General features: G+C 45.3%; 1 protein-coding gene across 2 annotated transcripts in view; it reads left to right on the top strand.

Annotated features, from left to right (window-relative positions):
• Nucleotides 1–21722, top strand: part of LOC147880916 (Transducin/WD40 repeat-like superfamily protein) — a 62427-nt gene that overhangs the window by 28479 nt on the left and 12226 nt on the right. For both annotated transcript variants that reach the window (XM_087369801.1, XM_087369799.1), the window contains 2 exons: nucleotides 15671–15824; nucleotides 15974–16063. In XM_087369801.1, coding sequence (XP_087225927.1) covers nucleotides 15671–15824; nucleotides 15974–16063 — 244 coding nt within the window. The remainder of the gene's footprint in view (nucleotides 1–15670; nucleotides 15825–15973; nucleotides 16064–21722) is intronic.

Below are 21722 nucleotides of genomic sequence, written 5' to 3' on the forward strand. Positions count from 1 at the left end.
GATATCACCCTTCATTGTGAAGCTCACGTAGCATTCTCTCTATTCACCTTGCATTCATCCACCATTTCTCCCCCACCTTGAATGTAGGTTGAAAAGAGAAACAAGTACTCTCACGAGGGCGCTCTTCCCCCATTGGAGGGCCAATTGCCATTCAAATTCTGCATGCATTGCACACATTTGCATTCTTGAGAAATCTGGTTCTTCACATTTGGTATCAGAGCAGCAATAATCCACGACTAGGATGGGAAGAGGAAGAGAAGAAGCAAGTAGGGGAGAGCGCGAAAGCGTGTAGGGCAGGGGTCCGCAAGACAACGTAGGAAGAGGCAACGCAAGAGAGCCATATGAACAGACTTGGGACGCATAGAAACCTCATGGACGGGCAGACGTGGCACGTGTGAAGAGAGGTGCCGTGTGAAGAGGGCTACACAGGGAAGGAAGCGCCGCATGGAACAGATCGAGAAGGCAATGGCGTATGGACCTGTTGCACTGCGATGAAGCAGGAAAGTCTCTCTGTCTCTTGCAAACCCCGAACTTGGAGGCCTTGGCAAGGGATTCCTATGGAAATTCTGCTCTTTGGATGGGGAATGGGGTGTCCTAATGGGGTGACTCCCTCCGTGCGAAGAGACTCTTAAAACCCTGAAATCGTGTGGAAAAGAGAACCCCCCCGTTCTCGCTTAACGGGAAGCCGGATTGGAACAAGATTTTAAGGGGGTGATCCACCCACTAGGTACCTCCCGTAACGGTGTCTAGAGCTTCAATCCACTCAAAACAAGTAGCGCAAATGGAGTGTATCAGTTTACAGAATAAAAACAAGGAAGTACCATGATCCATCAATCCACCACGGGTTGCTTGTTGTTTGTTTTTACTTATGAGTCACGATTTATGATTTTTGCAACTGTTAACAACATTTACAAGGACATTGTTGAGTTCTGGATGATATGGGTTATTTCTTCCAAGCTATTACCAAGGAAAGAGACAACAACTTGTTTTCTCTTGGTGGGAGAAATTTAGGACTATCTCAACCCTGCCTTATAGAAGCTAGCTATCTGAATCCTCTCACAAGATTGCACGTCAGACCCAACTGAGAGGATAAGGAGCATGCTTGCGGAAATATACACCAAGAAAAGGAGCAAGTAAGTTGCTTGCAAGCCTTGAGTCTATAGTTATCAAAATTATTATTATGAACTTAGAGGTCTTTGACATTGCAGTTTCAAAAATTGACTCCTATAAACTTTGTGACTTGTCACAGATTGAGCATGAACTAGCTTAATAAGCTTGTGTATGTCAATGCCAACCTACGTCTTCTTGAGAAGTATAGAGCTTCAAGTTGCTGTAGCATTTAGTGGAGGCTGATGCAAATGAACCCTGATGCAATGGAGCTGAAGCCTCTCAATATGTCCATCATTTAGTGCTCTCAAGAGAATGATGCCATCTACAGCTTTCTTAGGGACAAAGCGCTTTGCTTTCGACTTTATGCTCGATGGCTCAAGTCGTGACTCTTTGGTAAGAGTAGTTCAAGCTGTGCAGGATACACCTACACATGATATAGAGCCGGACATCATAGAGTTTGTAGTTATCCATGTTGATGACAAGGATGTTGTGGCACAGGAGGAGTTGCTAGGGCTTCATCATCATTGCAGTCGAGGTAGGGTTGAGCTAGGAGGCATTCATATGCGTCTTCCTCTTCCTCTTTGGAGGGCATATTATACGGTTTAGATCACAACGTCGACTCTATTAAGGTTCTAGAGTGGACCTTGGAGGAGGCCGTGGCAGCTATCTGAAGTATACATTTTGCACTGTACATTGCAGCCTATTATCATTTATCTGACTTGTCATCATGTTTTATTCTAGAGTCATGACTTACAAGCTACTTGTACTTTATGACTTCAACTTTTTATTCTCAAGATTGATGATTTTCCCGTCCGTATTAAATATTTTATATCTTATATATATGTAGCATGTTGGGTTTCCATTGATAATTGTTTAAAATTCAAGTTTCAATCTTGACAGTCAAAAGAGATCTATTATGAGAGAGAGAGAGAGAGAGAGAGAGAGAGAGAGAGAGAGAGGAGGATCATTGAGAGAGAGAGAGAGAGAGAGAGAGAGAGAGAGAGAGAGGAGGATCATTGAGAGAGAGAGAGAGAGAGAGAGAGAGAGAGGAGGATCATTGATATTTAGACGCTAGAGGTGGTCCCATGTAGATAATAAAAGTTTTAGAATGCAAGTTTGAGAGCTCACATCTGTATTAGAGTTTATGTATTGTTATATATGTGTGTGTGTTTGTGTGTAATTCACATACAGACATACATGTATACGTACATACAGACACACACACTTATTTTTTTGTTGATGAGATCCATATAACTTTGTATTACAAATAGCAGTCTCCAAATAGGGAATCTGCAATTACAGCATTAAGAAATGTCATTGTAGGACAAGTAAGCAGGAGAATCTATCTTACGAGCTCACATAGACAATCATAGAATGATTGCTGTAATGACATCCGAAAGAAGTGAAACTTGGAAAAAGTGGGATTCCCAAAGTCTCTATGATTTCTGGCTCTCCATAGAGTCCAAAGTCCTTAATAATTAACCCAGTTGAAAAAAGGATCAAACTCGTGCCTCCCAAATAGCCAAAAGTGCTTGCCAAAGCAAGTAGTAGGAAAGCGAGCCCAGAGACACTGCTGTAGAAAATGTAAGAAGTCTTAGGGCAATGCCACAAAAGGTGAGGCAAGGATTCCTTGGGAGCCAGACATGTATGACAAACAGTAGGAGCAATGTGTCTACACGCCAAGAGTTGGCCAAATTGTATAACTCCCAGCATCACCCATCACAAAAAAACCTGTTCACAACGGTGAAGTTTGCAGCTCCAAAGCTGCGCCAATCTTTTTCACCAGCACTTTGCATTATGATTCATAGACCAAATCTGATTTGCCTTATCTGAAATCCAGGGTGGAGGCATCAAAACCTTACACAAACTGCCGATGGTGACATCAGCCAAAAGTAATGGACAAGTGCTTGAATGGTAAGTGAGCTCTAGCTTTGGCACCAGTAAGGAACATTGAAGCATTTTAGGAAGACAATGCCAAAGGGGTCGATAATGCAGCCCCAAAACATACCATCTGATTGCTGAAGGAAAAGATAATAGAGTACCATTAACATGAAGCACATCTCCCACAAAATGAACCCCTTTAAAGGAATTAAAGTAAGGATGTTTGGGTTCCCGCAAGGCAGATGATCAAACACCTTTGACCAATGCAAACTCTTAGCATGCAAGGAATTTCCATCAAGAGAGTTATGACTATGCCATTTAAGATGAGAGAGTATTTCTTTGCCCTTGTCATGAAGCCACACACCATATTGACCCTAAAACTTAGCTCCCCTTTTGGTATTTCTTTATCCTTTTTCAAAAGGCATCCAAATACAAGAAAAGCATTGTTGTGCATCAGCCCAAAATCATCCAACTAAACTTCACAGGCACTTTCGTGGAAGCTCCAAACTGGTTGGAAAAGTGCGATTTTGATAGTTGCGAATCAGATTTGGGGCTCTGGGAAGGCACACACAGTAGGCATGTAGCAAAAACGAATTGTTCTAGAGGCTTCTGGCACAAAAACGAAATTGAGCTTTTGGCAACCCTGGCAGCTCACCAACAGCCCACAGATGGCCCTGGTAGTCAAAAATCAGCAAGGCGATGTTATAAAATAGCCGTGGAGCACTTTCCCAGTCTGTGACTTGCCTCTCCCTGCTCTTCTATGGTCCAGAAATAAGCCTTAAGGCATATTTTGACTTTTTGCCTTGTCCCACAAGCCAGCTTGCCAAACGTGGCTCCTAGACCTATTTTTAGCTAAAGGGATTTTACCTCTCTAGTTCCTTGACCAATGCCTTGGCCCATGGAATTAATTGCATTGAAGTGTTCTTCGAATAGTTGTAATCAATTGGAGGCTTAGGGTAGTCACTGTAAATTCCTAAAGCTTAGAAATTCACGTCCTCGTGACAGTAACCTAATGCTCTTACGGCCATGGCTCGACCACGAGAAGGACTTCATAAGAGTGGACATGAAATGTGCAATATTCTTCTTGCCAAATATCATCAAAGGTAAAAAGAACTACACGTAGGCAACCAAAATTTATTGTGCTATATGGAGTCCAACATGCAATGGCCAAATAGCCTACTTCCAATATTCCAACTTCTTTATAAGCTTTTCTAGCGCCCAATCCGTTTGGCGAGTGACCAGCTACCCCAAGGGATAACCAAGATGATGAACAAGCTGACTAGGCAAAACAATTTCCTCGGGCCACAAAAAGATGATGCTAGTCTTTAGCATGCAAAGGTAGAAGCTTGGATTTTTGAAAGTTCGCCTATAGGCCATGCCTGAGTTGTGAAAGATCCTTTTTCAGTATTCTAAGGAGTGAAGAAGGAATCATCAGCATAAGTTTGAGCAATCATGGGCTTTCTTGCATGGATCTCCAAACCATGCAAGGCATTGGTAGCCACAAGATGATCTATATATTGAAGCATCAGATAAGTGGCTATTGCATACAACAATGCACTAAGACAACATTTTTGACATATTGAACGATGGAGAGTCCACTGATCAGAAATGTCCCAAGATAGAATGCAGTCGACTTTACTGTCACATTACAACCAATAAAGAGCATGCTGCATTTTTTTCCCAAACCCCAAATATTGCATGGTCTGCGAGATGAAGTCCCATTGTGTCGCATGCACCCTTTCACTTGGGTGCAATGTGACGCACTGGCGACATCACCAAGTGCTAAGTAGATCCCTAAACACATGATTTTGTCGTATGCCAAGACCCCTTCGTGAGCCCTAGTCCAAGGAGACTCAGGCACGAGCTACATAGGCCAGTCTCTCAAAGCCTTAGATCAAGTTCTTGCTCACTGGAGAATAGTAGGCTAGTGGTTTAGATAGATCTAGCTCATAGCCTAGGATAGGAGCCCCAAAGGGACCTCCAAAGGCTGGCCTAAGATGTGGGGAACAGCAGGAATGAAGGGCCTTTTATAGGCAGCCCCAGCTCCCCCTGAAATAGGCCCAACGGCCTTGTTTTGAGCGCCAAGGACTAGCCAACCAGGTTGGTTTGGCTGGCTGGTTGGCTGGGACAGGGCCTATTTAAGGGGCCCTATGCCCCCTCGTTTTGTCATTCAGTCCCAGCCTTCAGCAGCTCCTTTCCAGTCCTCTGTGCAGCCCTTGTCCTCTCCAGAGATACCCTGTACAGCAGCAATAAACCAGCAGTACATATCAGCAATCAGCCTCCCTAGGAGTGTGTACACGCAGAACTTCAGCAAGGTTTGGACCAGCAAATATAGGGAGGTTTGGTGTCTGTTTCAGCAGCTCTTTTCAGTTTTATGTTACAGTTTCCTCAGCTCTCATCTCTCAGCTTTCACTCAATTCACCTCTCAGTTTCTCAGCTCCATATCTCAGCTCAATTTCATCTTTGTTCAGTCTCTCAGCTACACGGTTCTACTGCATGCCCGTGGACAGCACTACTCTCTTTGATAGCCACGTACAGTGGTCTACAATGTCAATTTGGATAGCATTGAGGCCTTGGTTGTGTCACCAAATGCGTACTAAACATATAATTTTAACTTTTGCCAAAGAGCATTGCATTGAGCTTAGTTAAAGAATCTTGACCACGGTCAAGGAGGATTGACCATGATCGGTAACTTCGGTCAGAGAATTGATTCCGGTTAATGACATGTGGCCGGATGAAAGTAGCTTGACTCCGTTCTCAACAGGTTGACTACAGTCAACTAGAGAATTTGATTGCAGATTGGTTTGCTTGGCGGGTATGCCCGCATAGACTAGGATTAGTCAGAGTATTTCTTTTAATTTGCATGCCAAGGCTAATGACTAATGGGTGCCATGGTGGTGTGCTTTCAATTAGTTGTTACAGGTCCTTGAGAGTGGGGGGTTGTCCCAATTTTTAAGGGGATAGCGCTAACATCCAGGAGGGGGTTCACCTTCACGTGTGACCATAGGTTTAGAAAGCCCCAGAAGCTGCCAACTCATGGCATGAATAATATACTAAGTTTGGAAAGCATGGGACAATAAGAGGGGTGCCAAATTTGGAGCATGGCCCTGCCTCCCACTCTTCTGATGAGTTTTGGAAAATGCACGTAACAGCTTGGGCTGTGTGTGCGTGTATTCAGTTTTGATGGAAGAAATGAAATACCTGGGGGGGTCCAGACGTGTTGTTTTGGACCCTAGTGATGTGTACTGTGTGAATGCATGGACAACTCTTTTCTTCCTCAGCAATTGAAGAAATTTAGGCAGATCGATTTCACTGGGAATGTGTGTATGCTTTCCGTTCTGTCGACAATCTCTCTCCTGTTTCAGTCGGGTTTCATTGGTATCAGAGCACAGGAGAATCTTTAGGGTGAGGGAGATCATGACTGGCACTTTCCCCAATCAAGCTGTAAGGAGTCCAGTAGGAAGAGATCTTCTAGTTCTTTGCCATCCTTTTCTCCTGGTGAATCTCCCAAGGGGAGCAAGAAGCCTCGCCATGGTGACAAGAAAAGAGGAAGAAGCCTCATCTTCCAGTTCTAATTCATCATTCTCATCCAGTAGTAGCTCTTCTCCCTCTCCTAGGAAGCGAATCCTCCATGATATGAAAAGGGTATTTAGAAGAGGAAAAGATCTAAAGGCAAAAATTCAAAGAAGGGCTAAAGTCTATCCGTTTTGCCACGTATGATGGGGCATGTGGGAAAACAGAGAAGGCCCTGCAATTTATATGTCAATTTGACGTGGGCTTTGGGTTGGAAAATTATCAAGAAGCATCTAAGCTTCGAATGGTCAGCCTGCATCCTACAGTTACAGCTAGTGCATGGTAGAGTGCCCAATCTGTGGATGGGACTGCCCCCAAGATGTGGAAGAGATTTGAGAAGATGTTCTAAGGTAGTTGCTTCCCAAGCAATTCTTGGATGAAGTACACATAGCTTGGGAGGGACTCCGTATGGAGGAACAATTAATGTGTATAGTCAGAAATTCTCTGAAGTTTGCAGGCTCTCGCTTACACAGAAGGTGGTTGCTGCCCTGCTCCCGAAGCTGCTCCGCCATAGCCTCCCCTCCCTCCCCTCCAGCCTGCCTCCGCCTCCCTTGCTGCTCCTCGCCTGCCCCCCGCGACTCCTCCCCCGTTGCGCTGCTCCACCCTCTTGTGCCTCCTTCTGCCCCCGCCCCCCCCCCCGGCACCTTCTCCTCCGTTCCCCGCGCGCCCCCTCTGCACCTCCTCCTCCGCCCCTGCCCCTTCTGCCCCCTGCACCTCCTCCTCCGCCCCTTGTGCTCCTTCTACCGCCCCCGCCCATGCCTTCTTCTCCACCCTCGTGCTTTCTCCTCCACCTCCGCTGCTTCTCCACCTGCTGCCCCCTGCTCCCTTCCCGCCTCTGCCCCCCCGTAAACCATAAAATCTCCTCTTCTCCCCCCGTCGGCTCATCTCTCTCGTTTTCTTCCTCCCCCTCTAAGCTTTCTTGTTTCCCCTTTTTCCAATCCTCCTCTTCCTTCCGTGCAGCTTCGGGTTAATTGACTTACACCTTGGAAAAAGTAAGCTTGGTGGTGACACTTGTCTTGCCAAAACGGCTCAAATGGCGGCTCCTTCGAATCCCACAGCCTTCAAGGTTATTCTTTCTCTAGAAGACAAGCAACAGGCGCAGCATGCAGTCTAGTCACTTCAGGACAAGGCAGTTGTGGACAGAATTGTAGGCCTCACTCCAACAAGGAGACTGGTGAGAGACTAGATTCAGGCTATCTTGGCACTAGAAGGAGACCACATCCAAGAGGTCACCATCTACAGAAGAGGCGTCTTTCTCATTCAGTTGAGCTCTCTTGCTACTTCCTTGACACTTGTGGAGTAGAGCCCCATCCTCCTTGGCCTGCATTTGGTGTACCTTTTCCCTTGGTACCATGGCTTCACGGTGGAGGACATGGACACGGCACACTAGGTTCCCCGATTCTCGGTGACGCTATGCTTCTTGGGGCTTCCAAGGAACACAGAGCCATCCTTCCTTCCATTGGTAGAGCATTTGGGACGGTGCTGGAGTCCCCGTCAGATTCGGCAGCTTCAGTGGTAGCAGACAACGGGGTCCCCAGGATTAGATTGGTGGTTGAGAGCCCAGAGTCCCTCCCAGAGCTGATCCTCCTTGAGACCCTCAAGGGGGGTGCACTTTGTTAGAGAGTAGAGATCTGTGGCTTACCAGGACAATGTCTTCGTTGCAGTGCCCTCCCCCTCCTTTCAAGCTCCCCCTCCCCCCTTCTCCCCTCGCTAGTCCTGCCATGGTCATCCTCACCACTCGCCCCCCTCCCCTCGCCTCCCCCCCATAGCAGCTTCTTCAACCTCCCACCCCCCTATCAGCCGTGCCTTGGCTCCCCTGCCAAAGGGCCTCGTCTCAACGACCGGTCCCCCTCCCTTGTCAGCCATCCTATTCAAGGGGGGATTCAGAGGAAAGGGGCTCGTCCTCCCGATCAGAAGCTCCCAACCTTGAGCCTGGGTGCCCTTTCCTGAGGGCTTTTAGAGATTAGGGTCCTAGATCTACCTGGAGATCCCGGACTCCTACCTTCTACCACTGGAGGTGACCCTCATGATCTTGCAGCTCTGGAAAGGGGGTTCGATCAGCATAATGGATGCCTAGACTCATCCAGTTTGGTGATTCCAGTTTGCCTCCACAGAGTTGGAGAAGTGGACCAGAGGGGTATTTGATGCTATGTTGGGGGACCAGATCTCACGCATGATGGACGAGTGGATGGGTCCATTGGGACTTGATCTTTGGCACGCTCATGGTGCTAAAATGAACTTCCAATTGAGCTTCACGTGAGAAGCCGATTTTTGGTTTGACTGTAGGGGATATCAGATTGTAGTCGGAGGCAAGGATTGATCGAGCACACTACTGGCTACTCCAGAAGTGTGCTGAGATGTTTGGAGTGGACGTCTCCTTCATGTTGCAAGGGGCACGGAAGATTGGCATAGAGTCGGTACCCACCTTGGTATGCCGCCGCACGGATATGGACTACTCGCCCTCCAAACCCCCCTCAAAGTTTTTCTGAAACATGCACCCACTCACAGGCCAGCCTTGTTTCATGTTTTGCTGTCTTCATGAGTTGGACCATGCATGGGCTCCATGACCGTGCGCATAGTCAGCCATAGTACCCGATCCTTGCAGTTAGTACCTGATCCTTCGATAGGGGTTGCAGAGGGCAGTGGTAGGGCGAGCAGTGGACTTCCTTTTGATATAGGAGCACATGTTCTCAGCTTTAGACATTCGACGGTGCCATCACCTTCTTCTCGGGAGAGGCCCAGAGGTATGGTCTCCTGCCGTAGGACGGAGTGGCGGAGGGGTTTGCATCTTGGTCTCCCAGGCGATGGCCCCCGAGGTTTATGATCAGGGTGATCTTATCCCACGGCGGGCAGTTTGAATGGGAGATACTAGGATCGGGATCCTAAACGTGTATGCCCCAGCATGCAAACAGCACCGCCCCGGCCTTTTGGAGGAGGCTGGTAGAGTGTCTGCGAGATGTTGACTCGTGGATCGTTGGAGGAGACTTCAACAACATGGAGTTCTCGGGGAGGACAAGCAGGTGGGTGCTTCCTTATTCGAGATGCCAGCTTTAGAGCGGAGCACGTGGGAGTAGTTCATCTTCACGATCAGTGGTAGAGACTCGTGGAGAGAGCCAAGTTAAGCAGGATACCTGGCAGTCTCCGTTTTTCCTTTGGCTAGAGGAGACATGATGGACTGCTTGAGAGATTGGATTGCTTCTATGTTGGAGACTGGGGCACTCCACAATACAGGGATTCTAGCAGGCACCAGTCAGCAGTCCTCTACCTAGAGCAGCCTCGTCAGGGTCTTCCCCAAAAGGGTGTTCGCATTTCAGAGGACCTCCTGCAGGATGAGGAGATTTAGCAGATTATGGCAGAGATTTGACAGCACTCAGAGTCAGCACCTCACAAGGGCTGGGCTTCGTGGGTGGCAGATGCGATTCAAAGGAGCAGTGAGGAGTTGTAGGCCCACGCCCTTGGACGGAGGAGGGCTCTTCAGGAGCGTGAGTGTGCACTGAGATGATACCTAGGGAGGAGGACCCAGGATCCGAGTGACTTAGTGACAGATATGAGAGCGCGCATCTTGAGCTCCAGGACACGGAGGTTGGGTGGGCTGAGTTCTCCTACCACCCCACCTGGGCCCGTTGGGTACAGCAGGGGGACAGGGTGACGAAGTAGTTCTTTCATACCATTGGACCTCGATCGGCAGGCACGCAGTTGTAGCGTTTAAGGGATTCGTGGGGCATTATGCACACTGATCCACAAGAGATTCTAGAGCTGACCACGGTTTTCTACAGCCAGCTCTTTCAGGCGGAGAGGATGACTCCAGCCTGCCTTGTGACTAGCGAGATAGTTGGGGACCACGTTCCGATGGTAGTCTTGCGAGAGTTGTGCAGGAGTCTGTAGGAGCCTTTCACAGCCCTCAAGGCCCTCTCGACCCAGAAGTGTCTTGGTGAAGATGGCAGTACTTGAAAGTTGTGCGAAAGGTCCTTTACCTTTTGCGCGACAATCAGCTCTATTTCAATGCTAAAAAGACTGAATTTGGACTAATGGAAATACATTATCTGTAGTATATCAGCAGTGTACATCGCATTTGCTTGGACTTCTGAAAATGTTCAGGCCATCACATGCTGGACAATCCACACGATGGCTCAGGAGATCCGTCCTTCATTTGGCTTTTCCAAGCCTACAACTCTCACATGCTTAGATTCTCCACCATAGGAACAGCCTTAACATATTTATTAGAAGGGGTTGTGACACACAATAAAAGAATTTAGTCATTGGCATACCTTTAGAGGCCTTCCATGATTTATTGAGATTGGCCTCCACAACTCCTGTTATGAAGATAGTGTCATGGGATGATCCGTTTCTTGTCATCACAGATACAAGTAATGTGGCCATTGGGGCATTGTTGCTGAAAGAAGAAAGACCCGTGGCTTACTATAGACGAAATTTGAATGACGTCAAAAAAGATTATTTCGTCTATGATAAAGAACTACTCGGAGTTATTCAGACATTGAGGCATTGAAAGCCGTTCCTTTATGGACAGACTTTCACAATAAAAATAGATCATCAAGCCTTGAAATGGCTTCAATGCCAAGCTCACAGTGGAGTGATCGAAAGTCCAAATGAGGTCGGATTTTTCAACAGCTTGGGGGTGTGATTGAATGTCTCTGGAAAGAACAACCCTGTCGCCAATGCTCTCACTAGGAAAACATCCATTCAGAGTTCAGGAGGGCATTGTGCTCGAGATCCAAGGAAAATACCTTGACTGTATGAAGGCACAATATGTGGATTCAGCTGAGTTCGGCACTCAATACCAATTTGCCACGACTCTCGCATCCGTCCATTACTTCATCCAAGGTGGGCGGCTTTTCTATAAGCATAAATTATGTGCGCTGAAAGACAAGCGGCAAGCTCTTCTTCACGATGCCCATGACTCCCTCGTATGTGGCTATTGAGGCATCATCAACACGTTGGAAAAGTTAGAATGCTGCTTCTAGTGGCAAAACATGCGAAAGGACTTTTACACTTATGGGTAAAGATGTCAAATCTGTCAAAAAGTCAAGCTACCCCATAAGAAAGGAGCATCTTTGCTTATGCCCTTACCGATCCCTGAAGGTCCTTTCCAAGACGTCACAATGTATTTTGCGGGACCCCTTTCGGCATCTGTAGATATGCGTAATACTCAGTATTTAAGTATTGTTGATCTTTAGCAAGTTTGCATGCCTATTCCTTGCAAGCAGATGGCCAACACGGAAGATGTAGCGTGCTTGTTCATCAAGTATTGGTATCCCATTGGAGGTTTGCACGGACCATTACCACAGACAGAGATTCAAAGGTTACCTCTCATCTCTAGATGGCCTTGTTTGAAAAGTTCAGCATCAAGCTCCATATGTCCAAGCATCCGTAGAGAGAGAGACAATCAGAGGTATGCGATCAGCTCGTGTTTGATGTACTAAAAGCTCGTGTTTGATGTGCAGTCAAAATGAGAGCATTATCGTTGAAAAGGAGTTGCTTGTTTTATTTTGAAGGTCTAACATATTTTGAAGTGACTTATTATACAAGTAATTAAAGATCATGAAGGCTGGTGTATCTACTAAGAATCAATACTAGCTATACATCATCTTTGTATGATTTTTTGTGACTTCTAAAGGCACACCATTAACTCTAGAAGGTACTAGTTGATACTTGCTGCTTGTTGGAAGGTAGAATAGCCTTCTCCATTCTCCTTGAAGGTGACACCTATGAGGTTATTTGTACATATCGTGTCTCTAGCATCAAAATTTCATGTGTCCAAAAACGTAATACCGTAGATATGGAAGGGTCCTTGTACAATTAACCACTATATATCCATTTGTCATGTGTCACCATGCTCCCAACTACGTTTGGATATCATGATGCACCAACACCCCCTTTCAATGTGATCTAGATAAAATGCGACAAGTTGTGTATTGGAATCATGGAAAGAGGATCTGTAGTCGCATTCTGTAGTTCATCTGGATCCTGAAGCACCAATTAGTGCACCTTCGGAGTGTGTATAGGAACCGATAACAGGGGTAGGCCATCCTGTAGTGAAAAAACCGAAGCCAAAGACCAATAGTTTTCTCTCCTTGCCAATTAAACCTCCAATGTGGCTTTTCCTACTCAATTCACACTGCTTCTATGTATCATCTTTAGACACATTTGGTTGCATCATTGACTATTGACCTAGTGATGAAACTCCACCACAGTCCTGAGGGAGCAGAAGGTGTGGAGAGGGGACATTTGATCTGCTCTATAGCTACTCGTATAGGCCATCCTTAATGATACCTATTTATCAAGCATTGATCGTACATCATATGAAGCACCATTCAGTAGAAGGTTTTTCTCACTTCTTATTAGGATGATCTCCTCGTCTCTTTAAGCCAATAAGGCTACAAAATCCGTGGCAAAAATTACGGAGACGAGTAAAGAACACCTCGCCAAAGTGCAAGCAGCATACATGCGCCAAGCCAATAGATTTCGTGGAGATGTCACCTTCAAGGAGGGGGGATGGGTGTATTTACACATGAACAAGCAGAAATGAAGGAGATTTTGAAGGAGATATTATAGGCAGCCCCCAACTGCTTTTGAAATAGGCCCAAAGGGCCTTGTTTTGAGGGCCAAGGACCAGCCAACAAGGTCGGTTTTAGTCAGCCTATGGCTGGCTTGGCGCCCTATGTAAGGGGCCCTTTTCCCCCTCGTTTCCTCATTCAGTCCCAGCCTTCAGCAGCTCTTTTCCAGCCATCCCTGTCCTCTCCAGAGATCCCCTGTACAAAGTAAACAAGAAGTATAGATCAGCCTTCAGGAGGGTGTACACGCAGCACTAGGGTTTGGACCAGCAAACGGAGGGAGGTTTGGTGTCTGTTTCAGCTGCTCTTTTCAATTTGATTTTACAGTTTCCTCTGCTCACCTTTTAGCTCTCATTTCTCAGCTTTTAGTCAGTTCATCTCTCAGTTTGTCAGCTCGTTCCACTCTTTCGGTCCTCAGTTTTACCCCCGTTCACCTCTCTCACCCTGCATGCTGAGATAATTATTCGAGAAAAAGCAGAAAGAGGAGAGAGGGATGCAAACAATTCATGGATGTGTCTACGATGTCAGCGTGGGCAGCATTGAGGCCTTGGTTGTGGTTGGACTGTTTCTCAGGTTTTGTGGGTCAGCTCTCTGTGTTCAAGGTGTCATTCTCAGAGTCGCATTCCGTGCACTCGTTAGGAGTATCTTTTTGTATTTTCGAGTTCTCAAAGTTCAAAGAAAATTCTCCCCTATATTGGGGGAGGGGGCCCTCACTGGGTACAGGGACCCTTAGTGGGGTACAAGGACCCAATCGGTTGTTCACCCCATGTCTCTAACCCTAAACTCTCTCTCTCTCTTCCTCTTTGTGGTGCTTACGCGAATATGCCTTGCAAGAAGGTTTAAAGAAGGTCTCAATGCGATTATATGATCACTAACCGTTGCATGTTACACATTGTACAATATCAAATGCTTCAGCAATGTCTACTTGTAGCAAAAGTATATCTTGTCGAGTGTACTTTGCATATTCTATTCTAACATAGGCATTGACAACTTTGTCCGTGATGTCTTCGAGGAATGAAGCCATATTGGGTAGGATCTAGACCATCATGCAGGAAACCTTTGATTGACTCCCATTTTAGCAACCACCTTATAAATGACATGGATAAGTGTAACAGATTTCCAATCAGTAAAAGATGCACCGAAATGCTTCTTTGGGAGCAGCTTGACCAACCCTTTTTTCCATGCATCTGGCATTCGCTAATTTTGCCAAGCATAATTAATCATATGCAATAAAACATGCTTGAGGCCATCTCAGTATGCAAGAAAGAACTCTACAGTGTGACCATCCAAACCTGGAGACTTCCATTTGCCACATGATTTTAATGCATCAGTCAGCATCAGTCAACTCTCTTTCCTTGAAAGGTGCCTCAAGCTGCATAGTGTGTGCAGGAGAGAGAATAGGACAGACATGCTGTAAAAGCTCCTATCATGCCAACAATACTTCCTATGAATGGGAGTCTAGATGCGCAAACTGTTGAGCAAAGTGAGTCACACAAACCTGGGCAAGTTGCACCCCTGAAGAAGTCTAACAACCATCGGGTTTCAAAACTTGGCAAATAATTTCAGATTGCCTCTTGTAGTGTAGACTTTTGAAAAACTCTTTAGATGAACAACCTTTATCAAAGAAAGCCCTTGGCCTGGCCTTGGTTTTCCATGTGGCAATTTTTATGTGGTTATTGCTTTGTGAGAGATGCTTAATGCGACATAAATATGCAAGCTTGGTTTGAGTTAAATCCTGGGCGTGACTAAGTTCCGTCAACTTTTGACAATTGATTTTGGCCTCAACAACTACCTTCCTCAAGTCGTGCATGTAATTCTTCCTAGACTCTTGGATTATCAACTACATTTGAGAGGCAAAAGCATTCCATGGAAAATCAACATCAATTTGGCACTGTTCCCAAAGAGGTGCAATGGCATCACAAGCCATTTGCGTATATTCATCTCGCTTTAAATAACTATTGTTAATTGTAAGGTGTCTTTTATCTGGCAACCTGTCATGTGGCATCTCTTGAAAAGACAGCCTCATCCATAATATCATCCGAGTGCTAGAAAGCACTTCCACATGGCTGGCCTATACAGGCTGCCATTCTGTACTGCCAACCTGATGGAGCTCTCATGCACTGCTGATGTCAGCCACTGTACAGGCTGATGTCAACCTTGCTGATTGTCCTGCTTCTGTGGTTGCAGGGATGCACAACTGCCACATAGGCAGCCATGCCATCAGCTGCATATGCTGAGGGAGCGGAAGCACCTAGCAGATGCATATAGTTGAAATACCAGGGCTGAGGGAGGTGAGGTGATTGGATGTATCAAAGCTCAGTGATTGGATGTATCAAAGCTCAGTGCAAGCAAGGGTTTAATCTTTTAGCTTAATTTTGTCTCCATTGCAAAACAAATGGATATGAGTGAGCGGAAATAAAAGAGTAAAGATGTTTAAACAGTTGATCGTAAATTCATTCATTGAAAGGTGAGTCTCTTTTGTTTGAAAACATGATAGTATGTGCATTCATTCTACACTTTTGTTACATGGACAGATTAGAATATACGACGTGTGTGCACAAAGACGACCTATGCTAGCAGTTACTTTTTTGGAATCCCCCATCAAGGCGGTGGAAGCAGATTTGGATGGTTATAGTGTCTTTGTTGGAACTGGAAATGGTGACTTAGCCACTTTTGATATGCGTACAGGTCCTCGTCTATACCCCTTATTGATTGTTTGCTTAATGCAACTTGTATTGGGAGTTAATGAATGTAGATAGATGAATAGGAGAGGTTCTGGGACTTTTAGTTCAAGTTTCTGCTTCTTGGAAAGATAAAGTTTCTGGTGTTGTTTCCAGGGAAGATCCTCGGTGCCTTCAAGGGTAGGTGCTCTGGAAGCATTCAATCTATTGTAAGGCATCCTGAGCTACCTATTATTGCAACATGTGGTGAGATTCATTTAATGCCAACTACTGTTTTGAGCTATATATATTTTATAGATAAGAAGTAGATGTTAGAAAGCATTACACAACTTATATTGATGCAGTTGAATGAGCTTGTCTCCACATATTGATTTTTAGCGCTAGCCTGGATTTCTATCATTTAGGCATTTTGGGCTCTTTCTGTATAGGAACTCTCTCTCTCTCTCTCTCTCTCTACCGCCCCCCGCCCCACCCCCCCTCCCTTCTCTCTCTTTCTGGATACCGAAGGAGCAGCGAATATCTAAGGGAGCAGCTTTTGTGGCTCTTTTTGTGTGATTTTGGGAACTCTGTGTGCATGTGTGTGTGTGTGTGTTATATCTACGTTTGGAGGTCTGAGGAACTTCTGAGCAGCTATTGTGATTTACAGCTTCTTCTAGGGTTCGCTTACAGGTTCCTCTCATCTTGTTTGCCCCTTTTTGAACCTTTGCTGGCCTCTAGTGATCACAATCTCTACACAAATCGCTTCCTTGCTGCTTTCGTCGAATTTTTTTGAGATTCCTGCAATTCGCTCGTCTATTGCGTGCTGAACGGTGGGGGGTTTTAAACTTGCTTGTCTGCTGTCACGGGAAGCCTACGTACTGTTACGAATTTGATTTGGCAGTTCTAGGGCATCATCTTCTTCCCTCGACCTCTGCATAGCCGTTCTTGCCATCACGTTTTCTCTTCATGCCTGACTTTGAGCTCCTGCACCTTCTCGTTGCTTTTGATCTCTGTCGTTCATCTCGTTTTTCACCAGCTCACTGCGCTATGGATGGCTGCTTGCGTGGGTGTGTATAGTGAGCTAGTTTACCTTGGTTCTTGCTTGTCTATTGCCCTTCTTCTCCTTGCTTCTCTCTTGTAAAGCGCTGTCCTTTTCTATTGCCTTTTGCTTCTTTTGATTGCTGTATTTTCTTCTATATACCTTGGTACTCTCCTTTCATACCCTCTTGAGTTTTTTCTCCGTTGTACGAGATGGCAGTTATGAAGACCTATATGCATAAGAAACAAAAGCAGGCCTAAGGTCGGGATGACCCTGTTCATGCGTCTCTTGAGGCCCAGTTGGTATTTGATGTCGTGCTTGAAGGTTTTGAAGATTCATGCAAGAGTGGAAAGATTGTGCACCCATTGTTGGAATTATGATGGAGGTGTTAGAAAAGAGAGTGTGAGAGCAAGAGAGAGCTGAACGTAGGGCTTGCAATAGAAGAAGTAAGTAATACAAGAAGTGGGATAGGTTTTGTCTAAGTGACAAAACCTTATCCTTTACTAACCGTAGTTAGTGAACTAACTATGATTAGGGGGAAAAACCTCTAAATGAGGAAAAAGTGCCCCTAACCTACTTATTACATTACATTGGTCACTGCTAAATTATAATAATAATTCTAACACCCCCCTGCAGTGCCAATGTCATGTACAAGGAAATGATCAATCACCAAAAGGAGATAAGTTTAGGGCACTGCGAAATGCCTTAAGCTTTTCACGTGGAAGTGCTTTGGTGAAGATGTCTGCAACATTGTCATGTGTTGACACATAGATCATACTGATCTCTCTTGCATGCAACTTCTCTCTGACATAGTGATAGTGAACCTCAATGTGCTTCGTGCGAGCATGAAGCATAGGATTCTTTGCCACTGCTATAGCACTCTGACTATTAGTGAGAATCGGAGAAGGATCCTCCAATGAAAGATGAAGATCAACAAACAAACGACGCAGCCAAACACATTCAACTGTCGCTGTGAAAGCTGCCCTGTACTCAGCTTCACATGAGGAGGTAGCCAGTGTAGATTGTATCTTGCTCAACCAAGAAATGCAAGCATGTCCTAGAAAGAAATAATTCCCACTGGTGGACTGCCTAGTATCATAGTCTCCAGCCCAATCTGAGTCACTGTAAGCATGCAACATCAAGTCACCCCCCTTCGGAAACGTCAAGCCAAAAGACTTTGTACCTTGCAAGTAACGAAAGATGCGTTTTACAGCCTGCCAATGCATAGTCTTTGGGCTGTGCATATACCTGCTCACCTGAGAAACTGAAAACTGAATATCAAGTCGTGTATTGCAGAGATAAATGAGGCATCCAACAGCCTGACTATAGAGTGTGACATCAATTGAGTCACCCGCATCATGCATTGTAAGCTTCAGCCCCGGCTCCATGGGAGTGGACATAGGCTTGCAATCATGCATGTTGAATCTGTCCAAGAGCTTTTGAACATACTTGGACTGAGACATAACAATGCCACGTTTCTCTTGAATAAACTGGATCCCCAAAAAGAAATGTAACAAGCCCAAGTCTGACATATCAAATGTAGCTTTCAATTGGGCCTTGAAATCTGCAATTACTTCCTCATTTGATCCGATGAGCAGCATGTCATCTACATAAAGAATGATGACCAGAATATCCCCCCCATCCTTCTTGATGTAGAGGGTGCTCTCAGTTGGACTATTGTGCAGCCCCTTGCTAGTCAGAAAGGCATCAATTTTGGCATACCATGCACGTGGGGCTTGTTTCAGCCCATACAAAGCTTTATTCAGCTTGCATACCTGAAGTGCATTTTCTGAAATTTCAAAGCCCGGAGGTTGTTTGACATAAACCTCTTCCACTAAGGAAAGCTGTTTTAATGTCCAACTGATGAACATTCCATTCAAAATTTGCAGCCATGGCTATAACTGACCTGATGGTGGTCATCCTGGATGTAGGAGCAAAAGTCTCCTCATAATCTATGCCTTTTTTTTAAGCATATCCTTTTGCAACCAGCCTTGCCTTGTACCAATCAACGGACCCATCTGGCTTTCTTTTGACTTTAAAAACCCACCGTGTACCTATGGCATTTTTACCTGGTGGCAAATCCACAACATCCCAAGTCTGATTTTTATGAATGGACTGCAACTCATCGTGCATGGCATTCATCCAATGCACATTATCTTTTGCTTCTTCAAATGTCTCAGGCTCTTCCTCATCAAGAAGAGTACTTGCATAAGCTGATTCAACTGAATGAGCTCCCCCCATGTGCCTTACTGCACTACGAGTTCTGCCAGGCAATGGAGCTTCAAGCCTACTCTCCGTGAGAGTCTGACGCAACCAATGCGGGACTGTTTTGGCTGCGTTTATCTCTTGAATTTCTTGCCTGACAACTTCATCCACACCCTGAGGTTGTACCAATTCAGTTGGGGGCTGAAGTTGTACTCGTGGAGCTGGTGGAGGTTGCTGTAAATTCTGAGTTTCAGCGGGGGAACCAAATGCTATAGGAAGCATCCCCTCAAACACATCATTTGAAGAGGCCGGAATCTGAAATTCAGCATTTGTATGTGCAGAATTTTCAGAGAATATGACATCTCTACTAACAAAAGACTTGCGTGTAGCAGGATTGTAGAGACGATAGCCTTTGCTTTGTGAACTATATCCGACAAAAATGCATTTTAGTGCCTTATTTGACAACTTGTGTTTGAACTCCACAGGCACGTGGGCATATGCAACACAACCAAAAACTCTGAAGTGGTCCACTAAAGGCTTTCTCCCATGCCATGCCTCATAGGGAGTGATTGTCTTCTAAGCCTTTGTAGGAGCCCGATTTAAAATATAGTTGGCACACATGAGGCCTTCCAGCCAAAACCTGTGAGGCAACTTCTTACTTGTGAGCATGCATCTATCCATTTCCATGGCGGTGCGATTCTTCCGCTCAACTTTGCCATTCTGTTGAGGTGTAAGCCTCACTGTAAGCTGATGCATAATGCCTTTTTCTTTCAGAAATGTCTCAAATTCATGAGACATATACTCCCCCCTCGATCTGTGCGAAGTGTCTGCACCTTGAGTCCTGTCTCATTCTCAACCATAGCCACAAAGTTTTTGAAATGCATAAACACTTCTGATTTTGCCCTGAGACCATAGACCCAAGTGTAGTTGGTTATGTCATCTATGAATGTAACAAAATAGAGATAACCCCCAAAAGCAGGTGTCCTCATGGGACCGCGGACATCACTGTGAATAAGCTGCAATTTTCTTGTAGCTTTCACTGCATCATCCTTTTTGAAGGGAAGCCTATGCATTTTGCCAAGAATGCAACCTTCACATGCATGAGGAGGCGGCGACTGCAAAGGAGGTAATGCATCAACCATATCATGCCTCTGAAGTGTCATTAAGCTGCCATAGCTCATGTGCCCATACCTAGCATGCCATAACTCCGCATTCTGCATCACAGCAGTGGGAGTGCTAACTGATAATGCAAGATGGGATCTTTTTTCATATAGATCAAGCTGAAAAAGACCCCGATACAAAGTGTCGGACAACCTCAAAGCATATTCATTTTCTTTGTCTCTGACTGCACACTTGTCATCATAAAAAACAACCTGAAATCCTCCTCTATTGAGTGAGGACATTGAAAGCAAATTCTTCTTTATACCTGGCACATAGAGTACATCTGAAATTCTGAAATCTGTGCCATCAGTGGAAGTGAGAATAATGTCTCCCACTCCACACACTGAATAAGAAGAATTATTTGCACAAGTTACCTTCTTCTTGGTGGGTGAAGAATGCAGAGTTACAAATAGATTTTTCTTGGAAGTGATGTGCTTTGAAGCGCCACTATCAAAATACCAAGTATGTAGTGTTTCATCAACACTAAAAGAGCATTCATCCTTTGAAGGATCGTAACTGCAAGTCAAAAAAGCATATGGGTCATCATGATTAGTGGCTGTAGTATTTGAACTACCCAATGAAAAATCTGAAGTGCATGACAAAAAGGCATAGTGCTCTTCAACCAAGTTGGCTGCAACATCTCCTCCATCATGGCAATGTGGACCTGATGCATTTGATACAGCCATAGCGGAGTCCCTTTTCTTTTCTTTGGCTATGCGCTTCTTGCACTCTCCAATATAATGACCTGGCTTCTTGCAATAATGACAGATGCCCTTCTTTTTCTGCTTGTTTGTATCACCCTGTGCCTTATAAGAAGGCTGTCCAGAATCAGCTTTATGCTGATGTGTGGGCTGATTGGCATGTGGCTTATGCTGCCCCTTTACCCTTGGGCTTGAACTTAGAGAGCATAGCATGCTCGCCAGCCCGGGTTGCCATATTTCTGCGTGTTTGTTTCTCCTGCAATAGAAGTCCTACCAACTCGTGAAAGGAGAGAGGATTGCTGCCCCCCCTCAATGACAAATTCAGCGAGGTGTGGAAACCGAGATAGGACTCAGGAAGAGAGTTCAGAGTGGTGGAGATCATCTCTGAATCCGGAATGACTTCATCAATGTTAAGCAATTGTTCCCTGAGATCCTGAAGCTTTGTGAGGTGAGAATTGATGGAATCTCCCTCCTCCATATGTTTATGGGAAAGTTCTCGCTTCAGAAAGGAAACCTTGGCATCGTTTCTTGTTGCAAACATACTCTCAAGTATTACCCAAGCTACCATAGATGTCTTGCATGACCGAATATGAGGTATAATGAACCTCTTGACAGAAAGAGAAATTACTGAAAGAGCTTGTGCATCTCTAGAGTCCGATCTTTTCTGCTCTGCTGTGGGAGCTCCTGGAGCGGCTGCTCCAATCACCTGTGCTGTATTTGTACCTCTACCCCTGCCTCTAGCTGAAGGAGTCACATGTATAGGTATACTAATCCCAAACAACCATTGATCTTGTTTTAGTGACAATGACTATGCATGAGG

Source organism: Dipteris shenzhenensis, chromosome 31 (genome assembly GCF_047967505.1).
Source record: "Dipteris shenzhenensis isolate YYH24624 ecotype China chromosome 31, Dip_SZ_1.0, whole genome shotgun sequence".
In the NCBI taxonomy this organism is placed as follows: domain Eukaryota; kingdom Viridiplantae; phylum Streptophyta; class Polypodiopsida; order Gleicheniales; family Dipteridaceae; genus Dipteris; species Dipteris shenzhenensis.